The sequence below is a fragment of the Amphiura filiformis genome, chromosome 14 (genome assembly GCF_039555335.1).
Source record: "Amphiura filiformis chromosome 14, Afil_fr2py, whole genome shotgun sequence".
NCBI lineage: Eukaryota > Metazoa > Echinodermata > Ophiuroidea > Amphilepidida > Amphiuridae > Amphiura > Amphiura filiformis.
This window is the reverse complement of record NC_092641.1, coordinates 269027-289821: the sequence shown is the minus strand read 5'-3', so window position 1 is coordinate 289821 and position 20795 is coordinate 269027. Positions and strand designations below refer to the sequence as shown.

The 20795-nt window shown below is 34.0% G+C and overlaps 1 protein-coding gene across 1 annotated transcript in view; it reads left to right on the top strand.

Annotated features, from left to right (window-relative positions):
• LOC140169602 (uncharacterized) overlaps window positions 1-18024 on the top strand; it is a 28829-nt gene extending 10805 nt beyond the window's left edge. Inside the window, exons 3-11 of the mRNA XM_072192867.1 lie at window positions 406-816; window positions 3536-3847; window positions 12077-12163; window positions 12930-13175; window positions 13344-13532; window positions 13878-13953; window positions 14627-14712; window positions 15427-15663; window positions 16638-18024. Of these exons, the coding sequence (XP_072048968.1) occupies window positions 406-816; window positions 3536-3847; window positions 12077-12163; window positions 12930-13175; window positions 13344-13532; window positions 13878-13953; window positions 14627-14712; window positions 15427-15647 (1628 nt within the window). The 3' untranslated portion in view covers window positions 15648-15663; window positions 16638-18024. The remainder of the gene's footprint in view (window positions 1-405; window positions 817-3535; window positions 3848-12076; window positions 12164-12929; window positions 13176-13343; window positions 13533-13877; window positions 13954-14626; window positions 14713-15426; window positions 15664-16637) is intronic.
• Window positions 18025-20795: the final 2771 nt, after the last annotated feature.

Below are 20795 nucleotides of genomic sequence, written 5' to 3'. Positions count from 1 at the left end.
TAAATAACGTAGATATGTTACATCAAATATTATACGTCTAATACTCGGAGTCTGCATGTACGGCCTAAAGGTCTTAAATATGATGCGATCAAGCAAAATCAGTCGGAACTCGGAAATATCGGTTTTGAGTTATAGCAAAACAAAGGAAATATTTCCTTTTGTTTTCTGCTGTTTTGGAAACTCTTTAATTGCTCATATATTTGGAACTGGTTGTTCAATTTCAATGGGGTTTTCTGCAAAACGCAGCTTTGTAAATGCTTTTTACTATCCCAAAAAAAACCCTGAAAATTTAATATTTCCAAGTTCCGACTGATTTTGCTTGATCGCATCACAAATATAATTTGCTTGATTTGTTTACCTGAAAGTATTTGCTATACATTTCTTTTATTTTGCGTATTTATGCAGCTTGCGAACCAGGTAGCCAGCCGTCAGGTTCAGTATGCACACCATGTGATTCTGGATCATACCAACTCGAATCAGGAATAGATTTATCGTGTAGTGATTGTGAACCGGGGTCCTACCAAGCCAACGCTGGTGCCACTTCGTGTAATACTTGTCTTCCAGGTACTTACCAAGCCAGTTCTGGCGCTTCTTCGTGCGTCTTATGTAAACCTGGTACATATGCACCTAATTCTGGTTCTGCTGTGTGCCTTCCTTGTGAACCCGGGACCTTTCAGGAAAACTCAGCGTCTACCGAGTGCAAGCCATGCGATGTTGGCTTCTATCAAGATTCGGAATTCAGCACTGGATGTATTCTATGTGGAGCAGATATGTCCACGATTACAACAAGATCCGATTCTTCTGATTTGTGTCTGGGTGAGTACTCATATATAAGTGCATGCAAGAATAACAGTAAATTGAAAAGCGCGCGCATCAAAGTTGTTCAATTTCGGCACACATCCATGTCGAAAAATTAATTTCCTCATATGTGCTATTTATCCCAATTGTTTGAATTTTTAATATATGGTGTGTGAAACCTTTCTTTGACTACCATCGGGTCTTTTAAAAATAAAATTTGCTTCGTTTAAGAGCTACTACCTGTTTTTATGGAATGTTGAAGATCCCTCATAAATCAATAAATATAGACCTTTTGAGAAAAAAAACTACCACCATTTAGCTGAAATACTTAATCTTTCTTAGCATGTAAATTATTTCCGTCGACAACCAATGGCACACTTGAGGAAAACGAGTTGAAACATAATATTATCAAAGTGAGGGAGTAATATTACAAACCACAATAGCTCTAAGCCATTGTGTGTGTCCAAGGCCACACCATTTTGGTATACACGGTGTAGTGGAATGGCGGTTCCTTTTACCATTTGCCCTCCCATGTTAAACCAGATAACAAAATGTTAATTTAAAGTCTCATTGCAAATGAATTTTTATATTTACTTTTCGGAATTGGCTTTGAGCAATGGTGACACATTCTATTCCAGACACCGTCAAAATGTAAAACTTTGCATTTTTTGTATTATATTAAAGTAATTAACTGCAGTTTCTTTATTCAACATTATTAAAGGTACTAACTATTAATTTAACATTATTAAATCATACTTGACGAATCTATGACGAATGAAAAGACTTTCATTAAATATTGAAAAAACCCAACATTTCTTATGCCTAATTTACATCATAATAATATGAACACATAATTAGCTATAATTAGCTAATTTGCGTTTACTTTTTGTGTATTTTTTGTTATCAATTGAAAGAACTTTGTATACATATGTGTGCAAAAAACCCGCACCATGATATCATAATGTTTTTAATTTGTCTGCAAGTTGGCCGAAATTGCTAAAATAGTATATTTGGTTAATTTATTATAATATAATTTTTGGGGCTTAAACACAAAGATGAAAAATTCAACATCAGTTGGGATATAGTCCAAAAATCCAACACCAAAATGAGAAAATCAGGAATTTGCAACCTTTGTTTAGAAGAAAAATTGCAATCTTCAACTCAAAATGAATAATCCAAGAATCTCGCTCAACAAAAGAAGTGAGCTGATAAGCAAATGCAGTGTTAAGAAAAAGTGATGTTTCATATGGTGTGTTTAGATTTTTGATATCTAATGATATGTACTTAAAGTGTATGTAGCTGGGATGAAAAACCGACGATCAATTGAACATTTTGACCTTTCATATTGAAGATATACCTTTTTTTTTTTTTAAGACCTAGTTTTTTTGGGTTTTTGTTGGTGGTTTGGGGAAAAAATCCATATCTTCAATACGAAAGGTCAACATGATCATCGGCTATTCATTCCCAGCTATACACTTTAAGTGCATATCCTAAGTAAACAGGTAACACGCACATTTACTTCCTGAGGGGAATTTCCAAAATGATCTCCATTTCACAATCCAAGGGATTTTCCCAAGGTTAATTATACACATTAACCTTTCACGTTACATCACTTCATGAGGTTTTTCTATGGTGCGATACACTGAACTGGGGATTTCCAAGTTCCAAACATAGATCTGACTTTGTTTACAATAATTTGGGGGAGGGGATTCCAAAATGACTCTTTTGGACTACTCAGGACACATCACAACTTCTAAATATATATTTCTGTATCATTTGCCATACATGTGTATTATATCGCGAATTTCAAAAAATCTAAATATTTTATATCAGACAGACATTCTTCTTATATGATTGTCCACCACGAATGAGCCGTAAATGTCCTCAATTGTATTCTGAGTTACAGTGTAAAATGGGCATGAAGGTCGTATTCATAGGTACCTCAATTTGGTGCTACGTGTACCTCATTTAATGAGATACACGTAGCACCAAATTGAAATACCTATGAATATGACCTTCATGCCCATTTTACACTGTAACTCAGAATACAATTGAGGACATTTACGGCTCATTCGTGGTGGACGGTCACATATGTGTGGTGTGCTCTCATGTCCCACAAAAAAAAATGCCCAAACGCTCATACCAGAGCCCTTAAACTATCGAAACTGCCCATACGCTACAGTCTGGTCGCTGCCACTGGGCCCTGTCTCCAGAACACATACTATATTTACATGTATGTGTCTTTATGAACAAGATATAGACCGTGACAAGAGCAGGTGGTAACAGCATCAAGGCGCTGCTTGCTTATACTGTACTAATATTGACATTCAACCTGCACACTAACACAGTCAAAATTGCAGATATAATAGATGTGTTGTGATCCTTTCCCGCAGAACCAGGAATATGGCAAATTGTATATACCAAAAAAGATTATGAAATAAGCATGAGAATTCGTCTTTTGTTATATTATGTATAAATTGTATAATTTGTCAAGTGTCCTTAGATATTGATGTTAATACACGGCACTAAAGGGTTACTAAAATCATCCGACATTATTGATTTAATATTCCCCTTCCTTAACTTGTGCTTTCATTGGTAATACAGATATGACATCCTAAAAAAATAAAAATTTCACAATTTTTATGATATGTATCTTTTTGTGGCCTTCATCTCTGCCACCATGTTGCGGGTTCGAGGCGCAAGTCATACATTGTGTACAATTCAATTTTCTCTACAGCGTATTGTCAGCCAGGTGAGAGTTCGTCAACAGGGCTTACTCCTTGTACTCCATGTGAACCAGGATCGGCCCAGTCTACTCCACGTTCACTTAACTGTGATCCGTGTCAGGCAGGTACATACCAACCGAGTGATAATCAGGCATCCTGCCTTGAATGTGATCCAGGATCGTACCAACCAAACGTAGGAAGTACTGAGTGCATTCCCTGTCGAAAGGGTTTCTATCAAAACGCAGGTGCTCAAGTTGTCTGTGATCGCTGTCCATCAGGGACGTCTACAGCAGCAACAGGTTCAGTCTTCTCTGATTGCACAGGTAAATACGTAGTTTATTTATAAAGTATTACGTCTATACAGTTTGAATTGTGAAAAGATTAATGTGTTTATGTATTAACCCTTCAGTACTCCTTTACAGAACTGGCAGTGGCGTGCGCAGAGGGTTGGGGGCGGTCGAAACTTGTGTTTGACATAGGGGGAAATTGGAAGGTCACATAGAAGGAAAAATCTCTGAGAAATTCAGAAAAAAGTATTTATGAAAGAGTCCGTCACTTTTGACGGTGCAAAATGTAAAAATTTGCCCCCTCAAAATAGGATTCCTTGGCCTTTTAAAACGCTTAACCCCAGAGAATCCGGGCTGCCCCCGGGACCCCCGCCAGTGGCTTTGCCCCTGCACCCAACCTGTGAGGGGCTGCGCACGCCACTGAATACTGGTTATAACTAATATACCAACACTAGGAAACCCAAAAGTCCGGAAAGTACCAATTTTGTCCGGAACAGGCGAGGTCTGTCCGTATTGGTCCGCAAAAGTCCAGATAGCCAACACCTAAGAAGATAATTCAATTAACTCTGGTTCAGAGTCTGGTCACTTTGTCCGCAAAAGTCTACAAGAGTCCGCAAAGTCCGCAAAATCCTAGAGCTTGTGATAGAGCTGTAGACATGAAGTCTGAGCTGGTCAAACCAGAAGTCTCACCCAGCTCCAGGCCATTGTTAAACTATTTATTTAAAGGATCATAAAGTTCTGGCCCTGTTGGCTGTGAGCAGTTAATTGATCATGCCGGAGAAAGCCAGGCAGTGGCAGGAACATCAAGGTTGTCCGAATTTGCCCATATTTGGTGTAGTAGGGGTGTTTGATAAAACATTCTCACTGAAACTTTTTCAGGATTCTGACCCCCCTTGTTAAGGGTTTATAGCCCTTATTTGTTTTGGTACAATCTACCCCCTTAAAATGGATGAATTTTTCCTGAATTTAAGCCAATTTTGTATTCTCATTGTTTCACAAGTGGTTGAAGTTCTTTAAGTAAATTAAGTATTTGTAGGAAACATCTACCCCGGGCATTACAGAGAACAATTGACATTCAACCAACCCCTATCATTTGGCTCTGGGGGGTGTCTAAACATACCCCCCTCAAAATGTCTTAAAAAATTGAATTTTTATTTGATGAATTCAAATGCAAATATAACAAATATACATCAAAATTTTGAATTTTTGTTGGTGTCATTAGAGTGACCCAACATGTGGCTGTGGGAAACAAATTAGAATATCTTGGGGCGGTGTTGCTTTTTTTAGAAAATACAGTGTTTCTATATGGTATTTAAGCAATATTACAAAGCTGAAAATATTGTAATATTAACGAAATATGTGATTATTTCAACTAAATACTTTATTTAGAGCTGGTTATTAAGTTGAGTAATGTTAGTAATTAGAATATCTTGGGCGGTGTTGCTTTTTTAGAAAATACAGTGTTTCTATATGGTATTTAAGCAATATTACAAAGCTGAAAATATTGTAATATTAACGAAATATGTGATTATTTCAACTAAATACTTTATTTAGAGCTGGTTTTTAAGTTGAGTAAGGTTTTAAACTTTAATAACATGGATAACAAAAGCAAAATGTTACTAAAATTTAAGTGTTTCTAGATTGTTTTTCGATCTAAAATGAGAAAAACCTAAAATACTGATCAAACACTCAGGAATTTTAAAGAACAGTTTGATTAAACAAACCGTTTATGAACAGATTCAAACAAAAGTACGAAATAAACAATTATTTGGTAACATAAGTAAGAAATAAACAATTATTTGGTAAGCAGCACTCCCTTAAGATTTAAATCATGATCATACAACATTACTTAGCATCAACATATAAATATGAGTTATTATAGACCTAGCAATTCAGTTATTTATTAGTGCATAATCAAGATGACACTTTGCATGTTACCGTTCTTTTCGACGCCTAATTGTACTACATGGTGTCGCAGAATGTTTTATACCATGTTTGAACAAAATATCAAAAATATGTAGTCAACACTGTATTTAATTTTAATATGTGCAATACAATGACACATAATGTCTCCTACTTATTCTGTAACTTCTATTAGAAACGTCCAATTTCTAAAATCTAAAATTCCTAAGAAAGCTAAATATATGTTAATTTTAGAATTTAAAAATACAACCGATAGTAATGCCCTTCATACCTAAATAAATACAACTTTCCTGGTATAAATAATTTTGGGACTCCCTGTAGTTGAGGACAAGCAAGTGTCAAAATGATATTCTAGCTTACACATAAGAAGTTGTATGGAACTGAAAGTGCAATGTTTACAGGGTGTCCAAAAAAAAAGAGGCCCCTCATTGCGCCCTCTTTTTCTCCTATTTCTAAAAAGTTGATACTCGTATATTTCGATATGTAAAGAAACCTTTAATCGTTAGCTTTAATAAACCAAAACAATTATTTCAATCGGCTCACAACTTTTGAAGATATGCTCTTTTGAATAAAAGTACCTGTTTTTCACTCTGTCCACGGATAGCAAACAGAGTGGTTGGGATGGCTCATGCTGTGGAGTGGCCTGCACGATCACCAGACCTCACACTACTTGATTTGTTTCCTTTGTGGCAAAATCCAAGATCTTTGCAAACGTATTACTGAATGCATTCGCAGGTATCTGGCGCACAGGGATGGTACGCAACGCAATTGATGCAATGAGAACCAGGGCTGAAACCTGTATTCGCCTAGGAGGCAACCAGGTAGAGGGCAGAGCAGCACAGTAAACTCACTTCAGAAGAACCAAAGACAAACTAACCAGCCTTTTAGGGCTACCTTTTATCCTAAAAAGAGAAATGACTTATGTTGTAAAGAAAAAACCCGGAAAAAAACCCCAACAAAGCAAGAAACATAATAAAACATTCTTGGATTTCACTCTTAATCGTCCATTGATATTTCTGATCCTGATAATCATGATAATATAGAACAACTCATCCCAACTTACCCAATATTTTATTGAAAAGTATACAATTTTATACCTCAAATATTTCAAGCACAATCTAAGTATTCGAGCCAGAATAGATACTTTGATTCAATCATATACATCAAACATGTTTTACTTCTCAAGTATTTATGATGTCTTGCTGTAATATTATTTCCAGTTCAAAGATGCATTCAAAGGTCACTTTATGACTGTGCAAGTTATCTAGGTTATTTTATTCTCAGGAACAAATAACATAACATGTCTGATATCATGATGTTCCAAGAAGTTTGCTTTTTAATAAACAAAATATGTATTGGTACCAATCGTTTTGATACAGCCTGTATATCTCGCATGTAAATGTAGGTCTATGAATTACATTCCAGACAGATGTCCAAAAAATACATTCCTAAAACTTGATTTATTGTCACTGTGTTTGAGCCCCATACCCTTACAGATGTCCAGAAAAAGAAATTATAAGATTTGACCCCAGATTACCTTTGACCTGACCCCTGCAAAGTGTTCCAAAATATTTCCCTGGTCATTAGGGAAATGAGTTTTAGTCCCGGTCCCTTACAACTGTACAGAAAATGCATTTCTAAAAATTGACCTCTGTATGACCTTTGACCTGACCTCTGTAAAATGTTCCCCTGGTCATGAGATTTGTTGTCACCGAGTTTGAGCCCCATATCCCTTACGGATGTCGAGATAATGCAATTGAAAGATTTTACCCCCTTAATGACCAATTCTTTGTACAACTTTTAGACATTGGCTAAGGCCGATGCAGGTATGCAAGTCACGTCATTGTGTTATGTAATTTGTGGAAGAAGAAGCATTTTTAGTGAAAATCACATTTTGGCCATAATGACCTTTGGATGACCTTTGACCCCGAGTTGGTCATGTAACATTTGTGCCCCACCCATTGGTCCTTGTGACCAAATATGGTTACAGGGTCCTAAAGCATATGGCTACGATGGCTTGTTACAAGTTTGACAGAAGAAAGAAAGAAGTACTGTCCGAAAACAGTACAATCGCAAATTGGAAATTTGCGATTGTAATTGAATAAAATCCTGGTTTGATTTAGTGAATACTTCAGTATTTATAAGGCAGTTGCAGTTCAAGCAGCATAGCATGAAATTGATGATCATAAAAGACCATATCTGCCCCAGCTACTAGAAAGGCCCACTGGAACTACATCCTATGGCTAAGAATCTTGGGCACTTGCAGTATAGTGTTTCTAGAATAATTATTTGTGAATGTAAACTGTGATCCAATTTATTTGAAATGATTAACTTACTCCTTTATAAACTCTTGTGATTTATGTTAGTTATCGGCTATTATCACAGTAGCCAACTAATCTTAGTTTCTTACTCGTAACATTGAGGGCTTTTAGGCATAATTTTTATTAATATATAAAAACAATATATATGATATACTTTAAAAAAAGCATAAACAGTAGGCCTACACAATGGACCTACATTTATATTGCAATTTTGTTCATCATGGTTTAATTATCACAAGGTAGTCTTGTATTCAGTATTTCTGTTTTGCATTTTACTCAGATAGCTAAATATGAATTGTTTTGCATTTAGAAACACTTCTGCAGACTTGACATGATTCTGTTTAGAAAAATCTAAAACAATGTCACCATATATGAAAACATTTTAAGCATTTTAAGACTAAAAAATAGAATTGTCACATTCAGTTTCCTCCAATTTTTAGACTTAAAATATCATTTTCAAGAAATTTATTAGGCGAAAATACTGTCTAGAAACACCAATTTTATGCAAAATCGTTACACCGCCCCAATCTACCATTTATTGTTTGGAGTAGACCAATATAGCCTCAAAATGTTGACATAAAAAAAAATCAATATTTAAGATGTATATTTTCATAAAATGGCTTTAAAATTTACCCTTTTTTACATTTTTAAAAATGCTAAAGAGGGGTAACATTGATGACCCCCACCTGAAAACCCAAGACCCCAATCATTGCAATTTCAAGTTCTATATTACAAATAAACTATGTTCTTGACAAATATTTCAAAATAAAATCCAATCGAGAAGTTGCTGATAGAAAAAAACTTCATAAACTTTGCCATTTTTCAACTGTTTTCACAGCAATTTTCCTGTGTCAAAAGCTCCAAATTAGGGGTACCCATATCTCCCTACCCAGGGGGATCAGGTGGGTCTAGTCTGGCATGTGAAAATATGTCATCCAGTACATCAATCTTACAAAGTATGAACCGATTTGGCCAACCTTCATGTTCCCAGATTTTGTCATATCACCTGGATCTCTCTGGCATGGACAATTAAGTATTGATTGGAAATGGTCATGGTTGAACATGGTTTTTATCTGGATGGTTTGAATCTTAAATATTTTCCTAACATTCAGAATATGTTTTTGCATGTTTTTACTATATCCATGGTTAAATGCAATTTTTTTATTTGAATTTTCTGTGTATTTTCTACGAAAAATTACAAAATATTAGTGGTGTGTCATGATATCCCAGCAAATACAAAACATTTTCACAACATTTGTTTTGTTTTTAAATGTTATAATATTAAATGTGTGGTTTTAGATTGGTTGAGATAAACATTTTCTCAAAAATATTTATAGAAAAATAGACAAACATCTTCAAAATGTTTAATAAATGTTTCTGATCATGTTTTTGTGTAAATATTTCAAGAAACTTGAGCAAAAAATATTTTGTGTTTGTTGGGATGTAATGTTTCTGTGTGTGAGTAAATTGAGATTTTGCCTAATATTTAGACTGCAGACCTGCATAAAAAAAAACACTTATGCCAACATTTGAAATACCGGTACCAAAAGATATTTTTTGTCTCAGGTTGTAAGATGATAAAATGTTAGAATTATAAGACAGGAATAGGTTTCATTTTAATCACTAAGCATGGAATAATAAAATGGTATTTGGTGTTCACATTATTTTATTTCAAATTTCCATAAAAAAATTGCCTTTGCTATTTACAAGTGAACTGAACATTTTGCAGGTTAAAATAAAATAAACATAAACAAAATGAAGTATGTTGGGGATGAATCTTTTCCAAGATAATTGCCATTTTTGTATCAATTTTTCAAAATATATTTTTAAGTTCCCACCCCCTGATTTTAACAATGACAAATATTATGAACCAAAACATCAATTACTTGTAAATGATGTATACCAAATAGCCAGCTGTGTCTCCTTTATGTCATGAACTTCACATTTCAAGTGGGTGATTAAAAATTACCTCTTTACACATTATCATTTTTAATTGTTTAGATTGTTAGAAACCATTGTTTTTGACCAATTTCATGCAACCCCACTCTTTCACACAGCACCTCTGCAGAAACCATTGAAATAGTGGATTCAGAGATAGGCCCACAAGGTGCCAAGTGATTACATTTAATGGTCCATTGCAGTGTACACTTACTAGATCACAAAATCAATTGTCCACTATTGTATTCCACTTAACATGATCAGATCAAGTCAAGTGCTGTCAGATTAAATCAAGTGTATTGTCAATTAAGTGTCTCATAAGTCAGTTGAATGTTAATTAAGTTACTTTTTTGCATTCCGTATCAAGAATGCATAAATATGAAAATATATCACTTAAGATTGAGTAATTAGTCAAATAATTAATTAGGTCATTGTTTAGGCCAACTTAAAAAGAGCATTGTAAAATACTTGATTTATTTATTTTTCCCATGATTATGGCAAGAATGTTGCATGGTAACCTAAAAAATCATTTTCAAATCCATGTCTACATGTTGCCAAGAATTAGCCAGCCCTGTTGTTTCATCCAATAATTTTGTATCAAACAATAGTTTGTACTCTGTAAATATTCATTGCCTACAGAGCTTTCTTAGGTAACACATCGGCCAGAAATCAGTATGACATTTCTGGTGTGTTCAAGCAGAGAAGATGAGATTTAAAAGTACACATAACATTCATAACATTTTATGAGGTCACATTAATCAAGATCAAATGAGTGGAAATTTAAAAAATCCAAGAAAATAAAAAATTACCAATTTTGTGAAAAATAAACTAAAATAAGGCGACAGGGAAAAAAACATGATGGACCTTTCAAGTACGGTTGGTCTGTCTGGCGATTTTTTGTATTGGTTTTCCTGGAGGCTAAAATTTCCCTATATCACCAAAACTGAAAAATCTAAAAAAATCTGAAAATTTTTTTGAAAACTTATTTTCTAAAATGTTCAACCTAAATATCTGTACTTTTACATGATTTTAAATAAATTACAAAAAAATTCTCCAAAATGCAAAATTCTGGTTCGGGTTTTTTTCGTCACCTCTTGTTTTGATGTCTTACAAAAGTAACTCCTGAGTATGGTCAACTCAAAAACGCTACTCACTCGATCATGATCAAAACATGTGACATAATTATTACTAGCTTTACTATAATAAGAAATAAAATGTGTAAAAACATCTCTGAATTTGTTCAAAATTCTGTAGTTTGTGAGTTGTCATTTATCATGATCACCAACCATGACCATTTCCAATCAATACTTTACTGCTCACAGCCAACAGGGCCAGAATTTTTATGACCCTTTAAATCAATAGTTTAACAATGGCCTGGAGCTGGGTGAGACTTTGTGGACTTTTGCGGACTCTTGTGGACTTTTGTGGACAAAGTGACCAAACTCTGAACAAGAGATAATTAAATTATCTTCTTAGGTGTTGGCTATCTGGACTTTTGTGGACCAGTACGGCAGACCTCGCCTGTTCCGGACAAAATTGGTACTTTCCGGACTAATTTGTACACCATCCGGAGTGATACTAAAAGTTACAATGTGTGATTTGCTCCCCAGCGATGCCCTCAATTTTTCTTGTATGTCTTCTTTTTGCATGATTGTAATGCCCAGTGGTGTACTAAAATACCACGTGAAAGACTAAGCCTGAAGTGCTTTAATTACAATAAACGTTAAGTGTTTATATTAAATCCGGAGATTATTCATCTTGTGCATATTGCTATTCGTCTTATATCTTGCTTGTACATCCAAGCTGCATGAAGCTCCGCCAATAATCATGATACTAATATGACCGGCGAGCTAATACATGCACGCATTGTAGGCGCTGGAATGAAATGGCAATTTTCTTCAATTTCCCTCATTTGTTTGGCTAGAAATTAAAAGGGGACAATGTGATCAGTGAAAACTAACATTTAAATAGGAATCTATTCTTTATGCAAATCATACATTACTGCTTTGATTTATTAGCTTAAATCAACCCACATCCCATTTTAGGCAAACTGTCAATATATTGGTGTTACTTTTCTTTACAGTGTGTCAGTATACTGATGACAGTAATCAATTAGACAATGACCAAGACGGCGAAGGAGATGCTTGTGATGACGATGACGATAATGATGGTAAATTATATGATTTATGTCTTTAGACCTATATAGACCAGGTTTAACCAGACTTAACTATAGAGGTTACACTTTATGGAGAGATCACTTTAATTTTGTTTTCTTACCCTTTATTATTCCTAACATACCCATTTAATATTAAGCTGCATGTTTTTGCCCTTAATCATATTAACAGGATCTACAATAATATGGAATAAGGTATTTAAGTACCAAAAGCTTGAGTCTCTACAGGACTAGTCGTGATATTTAGCCCAGATTACTTATTCTACACCAGGTTATTGATACTCACTTCTTTAGTGGACACTCGGGTCCGTATGAACAAAACAAGTTACACAAGGTCTAACTTTTGACTTGGTCTACACTCTAAATTACAAGGATTTAAAAAAAAAATCCTTAAGGTTGTAATTAGGGACCAATCAATGTTAGATTTAAAAATAATCTTACAGATTTGAATTTTAAATCCCGTATGCTTTATTTTAAATCCTTGAAATTTTGAATGTAGCTATGGAGTTAAAATTGTCCTATGGAGAAGGAACTTTTTGATATATACAAACCTTATGTTATATTACTGTAGATCCTGTTGAGGGCAAATACATGTAGCTTGATATTAGATGGCTGTTGTTTAAAATAATCGTGTTTATAAGTCAGACAATGTGGCTTCTGACCAATAACAAATTTATAATATTTCATGTTTGTGTGCAATGTAAGCTTTAATAGTGATCTACATATCTTTGCCTTGATTTTTGTTGTTGTTGTTGTACTTTAGGTATTAGTGACGAAACTGACGTGTGCCCGTTTATCCCCGATGGCAACCAAGAAGACCGTGATAGGGATCGAGTCGGTGACGCGTGCGATAATTGCCCAGTTGACATTAATTTTGACCAAGTGGACGCCGACAATGACAACGTCGGTGACGCATGTGATAATTGTGTAAATGATGGAAATCCAGATCAATCTGATTTAGATGGTGATGGATATGGGGATGCGTGTGATCGTTGTCCAGGCGTACGAGGTGAGTAAAGCAATTGTCAGGATTAGATGTAGGATTTTGTATGTGAACACGGTACGTAAACACATGACATCAGTTTGATGTGATTCAAGAGTGCTGATTGGTTACAGCAGTCGAATAATTAAAAAAAATAAAATAAATTGACTCATATTTTTGACTCATCTTTATTAGACGTATTAGACGATCCTGATACTGATAATGATGGTATATGGGACGGATGTGACAACTGTCCGGATAATCCTAACCCGAATCAGGAAGACACGGATGGCGATGGGCGGGGAGATCAATGTGACAATTGTCCATTAAATAAGAACCCTTCTCAGGAGGATGGCGATTTCGATAACGTCGGTGATATCTGTGGTAAGATGATTTACATGTACATATCAACTGTACATTCTTTAAATTAACTCCTCACAAATGAATAGAATCTATTTAAATTTGACAAGTATTCCGAGGGGGACATAACAGAATCTTGTCAAAATGAAATGGGTATTTCTTTTCAGAAATAGGAGAAAAAGAGGGCACAATGAGGGGCCTCTTTTGTTTTGGGACACCCTGTATTTTGCCAATAATTCCCAATGTTTGGGTTCTTTTAGATCTATTTTATACCTTCACCAACAAAACTATTAATTTAGATTCTGAACGTTGTTTGTTTTTAACAATGATTAACATACACGTTTGTTCTCACTTTATTGATTTATGCAGACATTTGCCTGCCAAATTTCTGTCGTAATGGTGGTTTGTGTGTTGGTGACACTGAAAGGAATACTGCAATTTGTCAGTAAGTCTATTGGGCATTTTAATGTATAATTTACTCATTCCTTATGTGTCATTTTTACTTGATGGCAGCTCTTTACTCAAAATATGGATTACTATAAATAGAGTGGAACTATTGATTGAATATGTAACAATGTGATCTCATTATGTAAACTGTGCTTTATTATATAGGGTCCACAAGTTATAAGTTCTAATACTTTATTTAATAAATCGAACAATATTTTACGAAATGTAAAAGTGGAAAATTATGTAGCCTTATTTGTTTTACAAATAGTAGCGTCACATGTTATTGCGTTCAGTCACAATGGTTCATTACGTAAAAAGAGACCGTTTTTAACGTTGTTAAAAGTGGCATCTGAGTCCATAGGAGACAACTCTCATATAATACAGTGGGTCAGGCTTATTCATGTGTTTGTTAAGGAAAACCTGACTGCTATGGACTCAGGTGCAACTATAAACACGGTCTCTTTTTACACAAGTAACCATTGTAACTGAACACAATGACATGTGACGCTATAAATTGGTCCACGTGTGTAAAACAATTATTGCTACCCCTAACTTTTTACATTTTTACATTTGGTAAAACATTCTTTGATTTATGATAAAAAGTATTGGGTGACTTATAAGTTGTGGACCATATAGTTTAATTATCGTTAAAATTTGGTGGTTTTTTTTAGATGTTCAGTTGGTTTTGGTGGTATTAGATGTACTGATATTGTTCCAGATGATGGTGACGGCGATGATGGCGGCGTTGCTAGACAAGGTAAATAATGACGGATACGTTGTGATTTATTTTTTTTTGTTTCATTGATTATCAGTGTTGTCAGTTAAAAGCAGAGTGAACCGCTCAAAAACTTCATTCGCACTTTTTCTTCATCAAAATGGAGATTTTCCTGGTAAACACAAAGCTATTTTAACACGTTATGAACGTGTTACAAACGTGTTTTGGTTTTAGTGAAAATGTTTAAATGACATGTTAGTCATTAATGTCGGGGTATACAGATTTAATGAAGGTGTTTTAGAACATTTTTATATAACAAAAATACTGTTCAGTATACCGATTTCATCCCAGCGAACACAAACCTTTTAAATATCGGGTTGTATATAAAGGGTGAACATTATAATTGACAAAATATCGTAATTATTGTTGGGTTTTTTTTAAATAAAAACAAAAAGCCCATATTATTCTTATCACAACATGATATTAATCCTGTGGAATACTAGGTCTGAAAAGTGTTATGTGTTTTGTTTAGATTTTGTGAGCCAAAATATGCCGGAGGTGACCAATTTTTCCGCCCTTGTTCTTTTATCATGATTGTTTTATCATCATGGTTCTTCTACCTCTAACCATTCGTTTTGCCCCCCCATGCCCCCCCAACAAAAACCAAAATACGCGCATGCCGAGAAGTCTCAAATGCAACATTTTCCAAATTTGGAAAACGTGTATAGTTGCTAACTCTGCTCCAATATTTTTCAGGACTGAGTGACACCTCCATTGCTGTTATCAGCATGTCGTGTGTTATAGTAGTTGTGGTCGGTCTGGCGGCCATATTGGTTTTTCTGCGCATGTTACTTACCGCATCACGTGGGATCAAAACATCTGGTATAAATGCTCCACAAACTTCACCATTCAGTAATACTCCGAGAAGCAGGGCGTATTATTATAACGGACGCGTAAACCTATACCCAGGGATTTAGCCAGTAATGCTATAAAGTAAGTATGCTAATCTTTTCCAATTAAAGAGTTTTGGGAAAAGATCCGAGGCCATTGAATCTCGATCATTGTACGAAATAAGGCGTGGAACCATGAAAAATTCGAAAATATGAATTACTTGGGGCTATATTTTGTTATTATTATCGATTTCTTCATTATTCTTACATTATTTATCAACATTCTGGCACTTGCTATTCCATTTCATTTTCACTGAAGCTTGTTTTGCAAAGTAAGAGGTTTTTCGCCATCGGTTCGTCCGAAATTTCAGAGCGATATGCTTGTTTATTCTAACAGCCATTGTGCGGACGCGATTGTAATTATATAGCCGTTTTGAGATCAAACAACTGCGTATGTTGATGCTTTCTCCTTTTCCTTTACCCCCTTTTCCTTTCTTTTTTCTTTCTTTATTTCTTTTTGTCTTTTTTCTTTCTTTCTTTCTTTCTTTCTTTCTTTCTTCTTTCTTTTTTTCTTTCTTTATTTCTTTCTTTTTCTTTCTTTCTTTCTTTCTTTCTTTCTTTTCTTTCTTTCTTTCTTCTTCTTTTCTTCTTTCTTTCTTTTCTTTCTTTTCTTTCTTTCGTTCTTTCTTTCTTTTTTTTCTTTCTTTTCTTTCTTTCTTTCTTTCTTGCCTTCTTTCTTTCTTTATTTATTAACTTACGCCCCTCTGGAATCAAGGAATCATTGAAACATATATTGAAACCTTAAACACCATTAGCATATTAGTCCCAATAACCTCAGAACCCTCAAAGTCACTATGCTCCTTGTTGTAAGGGGATGTCATTTTCATCGGAATGTGGGTGTCATGTATATACTGCTACTGGGGCTTATAGAGTTTTTAGACCAAAAGTAGGTTATAGAATTATTAAGGGCTATTCTTTTAACTTACGATTTGACAAATGTTTGAACCAAGTATGTAACAAATTTCACTGAAACAAATTCTTGTTTATTTTTTGTATGTCTGCCTATTTCTGTTATAGGTCACAAGATGCTGTTTTGATGAACTCTATTATATATTAGACTATTTATTAATAGATGTTGCTGGTGTTTTGCGGACACCTAAATAATATGATACATTTTTCTGCAACTTAATGTATAGTTATGTGACATAATTGTGATACCTTTGTGTACAAGTACCATATTAAATTGAGTTATTCGTGGTAAAATCGCTGTATAGAAAATAATCACTGTGAGGCTTATCCCTCTCAAATTTGACTTTTAAAATGTAGACCTACATACTTATCAAACCTGTAATTAAAGACCTGAGCGCAAGAAGACCGTAAGTCCACTTGGCCCCTCAACGTGTATAGGCTACACAAAAGTTTCGTATAGTTTCGTATAGTTTGGTAATGTTTTATACATGGTCAGGGGCCAAAACAAATCTTTCACAACCTTTCATGATGTTTTCACCCTGGAACATCTATTAAACATTATAAAACCCTAAAACACTATACGTAACTTTAGTATATACATGTTGAGGGGCCAAGTGGATTTACGGTCTTCTTGCGCTCAGGTCTTCAATTGTAGAACACTGATCAGTGGCTGTAACAAAAAAATCGCTTCCTGGGAGAATTGTGTTAAATTGGAATTCAAAGGGACCACAAATCTGACATTTTTCTTAAATTTTGAATTCTTTACCCGAACTAGACATTTTCATGGCTTTTGTTTTGTTTTGATGGTGAAACAACAAGTTTTGGGTGTGAAATGCCCCCATGTCTTCCTTGTTACCGCCCCTGCAACTGGTGATGAGTTACTGGTTATACATGGTGTCCACGAAAGAACTGTATCGTCGGAAACATTAATTTGTTTGTATTTTAATGTCTGGACTAACCAAACACTTAATAGTTGTCAAGGTTAAGGAATAAAATAGATATCGCAAAAGAAAAATAAAAAGAATTTTACGAAAACACTTCATTTTCAAGCGTTCCAGGGAGTCAAATACCAAAGACGCCTCATGTCTAGTGATTGGCACTCCTATTAAATGCAGATCATTGATTGATATTTGAATCCGAGGAAAGGTTTGAAAATGAGGTGGTTTCGTAAAACTCTTATATTTAAAGAAAAGTGTGGTCAGTGATCAAAATTCAAAAAGTACCTGATAGCTGATTTATTCCTCAAGCACATCATTTATTTAGTTATGTTTATATTATATTAAGTTTACGGACATACGGTTCTTTCAGGGACACCATGTATTGTTGCTCGTTATTTATCAAATACACAATATCGTAGTGTGTGTCTAATATATTGTATAAAATTGTAATTATACTTGTATTTAATTAAACTGTAAAACATTATTATATATTATAAAGAACAATGCAATATTATTGCCTTCAAATTATAAAGATGCATTTCGGTGCATAAAAATTACATTTCATTGCATTCACATAATTTTTGACCGTGTGTCTATGAGTGCCATGCACTTTAAAGTATTATTATTACAACTTGCTGTCATTTTCAAACGCAAATGGTACATGTAGTAAAAGGGTAGTAAAAGGGTACAACAATATTATGCATTATGCATGTTACACACATGAGTGAGCGTTTTGCAAACTTAACAAGCCTTACTGGCTGGCAGAATTCAACAACATGGTGGAACAAATTTTACATGTTGCCCCCCAACCCCCCCACCCCCCCCCCATTATGACCTTAAGCCCCTCGTGGGAAGCATAAGGGCATAGAAAAAATGGAAACAATTATGGTTTGATCATTTGAGGTGTAATGATGCCAAAAATCACTAAATCATTGTTTCCACTATAATGTAGGAAGACAAAATGCTGACTCAAATATCACCCCATTGCGCCCGTACTACCTGGTGTTAAAAGAAATTACGGAACTCACCTGGTTTCCATGGGAGTTATGTATGCAATTTTTTTATTTCTTTTTTATTTCATCGATCAATACTTCTTTTTATTAATTGCGAAATACTTTTTCAAAAATAATTATTTTTTTTATAAAAGTGTATCAGCATACCTTAATGTTAATAACTATATAGAATAATTGGAATATGTTTTGTATTAAACAATACATGGTTGTAAACATTGGATTAATTTGAATTGTGTTAATGATAATCCCGTATCATGGTCATTATAAACATAAGATATGTATAATAGTCATACATTTTCCTTTTATGTCTGTACCAATTAAAGAAAGCGAAATCATTCAGTGCAGACATTTTTTATTGATTTAATATTTCATAAATCAGAACCTTTTGGTCCTAATGTTCGCTGTAACATGTATGTACAAAGAGACATACAAAAGAAAGCATATATTTTTGAATAATTCAGAAAATGTTTTCCACTGTTTTCAGTATTTAAACACAGTCATTCATCCACAAAATAATACAAGACAGATGAATACAATCTAAATATTTACAGTAAACTTTTATTGTGTGTGTAAAAATTACACGAATCTGTTCACAAAAAAGCTAACGTTTTGCTGTATATAAAACTTGAACCAGTTTTACCTTGAACCTACCACTGGATTGTCTGGATATCACCAGTACATTATGGTTGGTTCAAAGAGGTTCAAGTCTACGGTACAACAAAACATGTACATGTTCTTTAACCATGAGTGACATAGTATTAATAATAAAGTTGATTGAATCTGTTAATAATTTGTATTCAGCTACCAGTGAATGCACGAATGAATTGAACAAGTTCGTAGCCAAAGCATAATCATGAAGAATAAAACGAAATAATTGGTTGTGTTATTGTTTAACTGAAGATTTGGTTTAGAAATTTAAAAAAAGTCCATATATTATCATAATAATAAATAAATAAATAAACACATAAATAAATAAATAAATAAATATATAAATAAATAAATAAATAAATAATAATAATAATAATAATAATAATAATAATAATAATAATAATAATAATAATAAAATAATAATAATAATAATAATAAAAAGAATAATAATAATAAGAATAATAATAATAAGAATAATAATAATAATAATAATAATAATAATAATAAGAATAATAATAATAATAATAATAATTACAAGAAGAAGAAGAAACAAAATAATCATAATAATGATAATAATAATAGTAGTAGTAGCATTAATAGTAGTAGTAGAATAGTAGTAGTAGTAGTAGTAGTAGTAGTAGTAGTAGTAGTAGTAGTAGTAGTAGTAGTAGTAGTAGTAGTAGTAGTAGTAGTAGTAGGAGTAGTAGTAGTAGTAGAAGTAGTAGTAGTAGTAGGCCTAGTAGTAGTAGTAGAAGTAGTAGTAGTGATCTTCATAAACTGTATTGCTATCAAATAAATATAATGCTATAGTTGAAAAGTACGTTTGGGTGTAACCTAATAATTGGTTTGATTTAAAGTACATAAAATTAATACATATTTGCACATGAGCACCTCTCACATTGTTCGGATCCAACATGTAACACCAAGTAAAAAAGGCACTCCATGCTATATATATATTCTTTACTTTCGCGGTTACCACCTTTTCACGCATCATGGGCAGAGTCAGTGCACGTGTTAAGTCATTTAAAACCATGAAAGTTCAAGGTTTCGGACGACATGATGGCATTTACTAGCATATTGCAACAACAACTCGCAATAATATTATATCATCATATGTCCGTTAAACAAAGCATTATGGACAAATCAGCATGTCACCTTTCTAATCCAATCTGAAAGTTAGGTTTAAAGCTGCCAGTTACCAATAATATAATATTTGCATTGCTTCTACACTATTATTATATCATTATACCTTTGTAGATGTCAATATACTCAATATACCTCTCAGTATTCCTGCGTCATTTCAACTCTGGGAGGGCACATCTCGGACACGGATAATACACAACTTTCCGCCCCCCCCCACCACCACCACCACGTTTCAGGATGGATATTCACGGTGCTTTAAGGGATCTGTCATCAACCTTTGTACAGTATTTCTGTGGGACCTGAGAGCACACCAGACAACCCAAATTGCATTCTGAATACGTGGAAGATCATTATGAAAAAGTTTTGATACAAATTTTATTATATTTTTGATATTTAACAGTCCTCGAAGTAAAATTTACAAATATATATAATGATATAATGATACCCTTACGAAAATGGCACGCAGTTTTTGAACGCATGCAGCATGCAAGCAGCACGCGTGCCTCACCGCATGCAGCACGCGT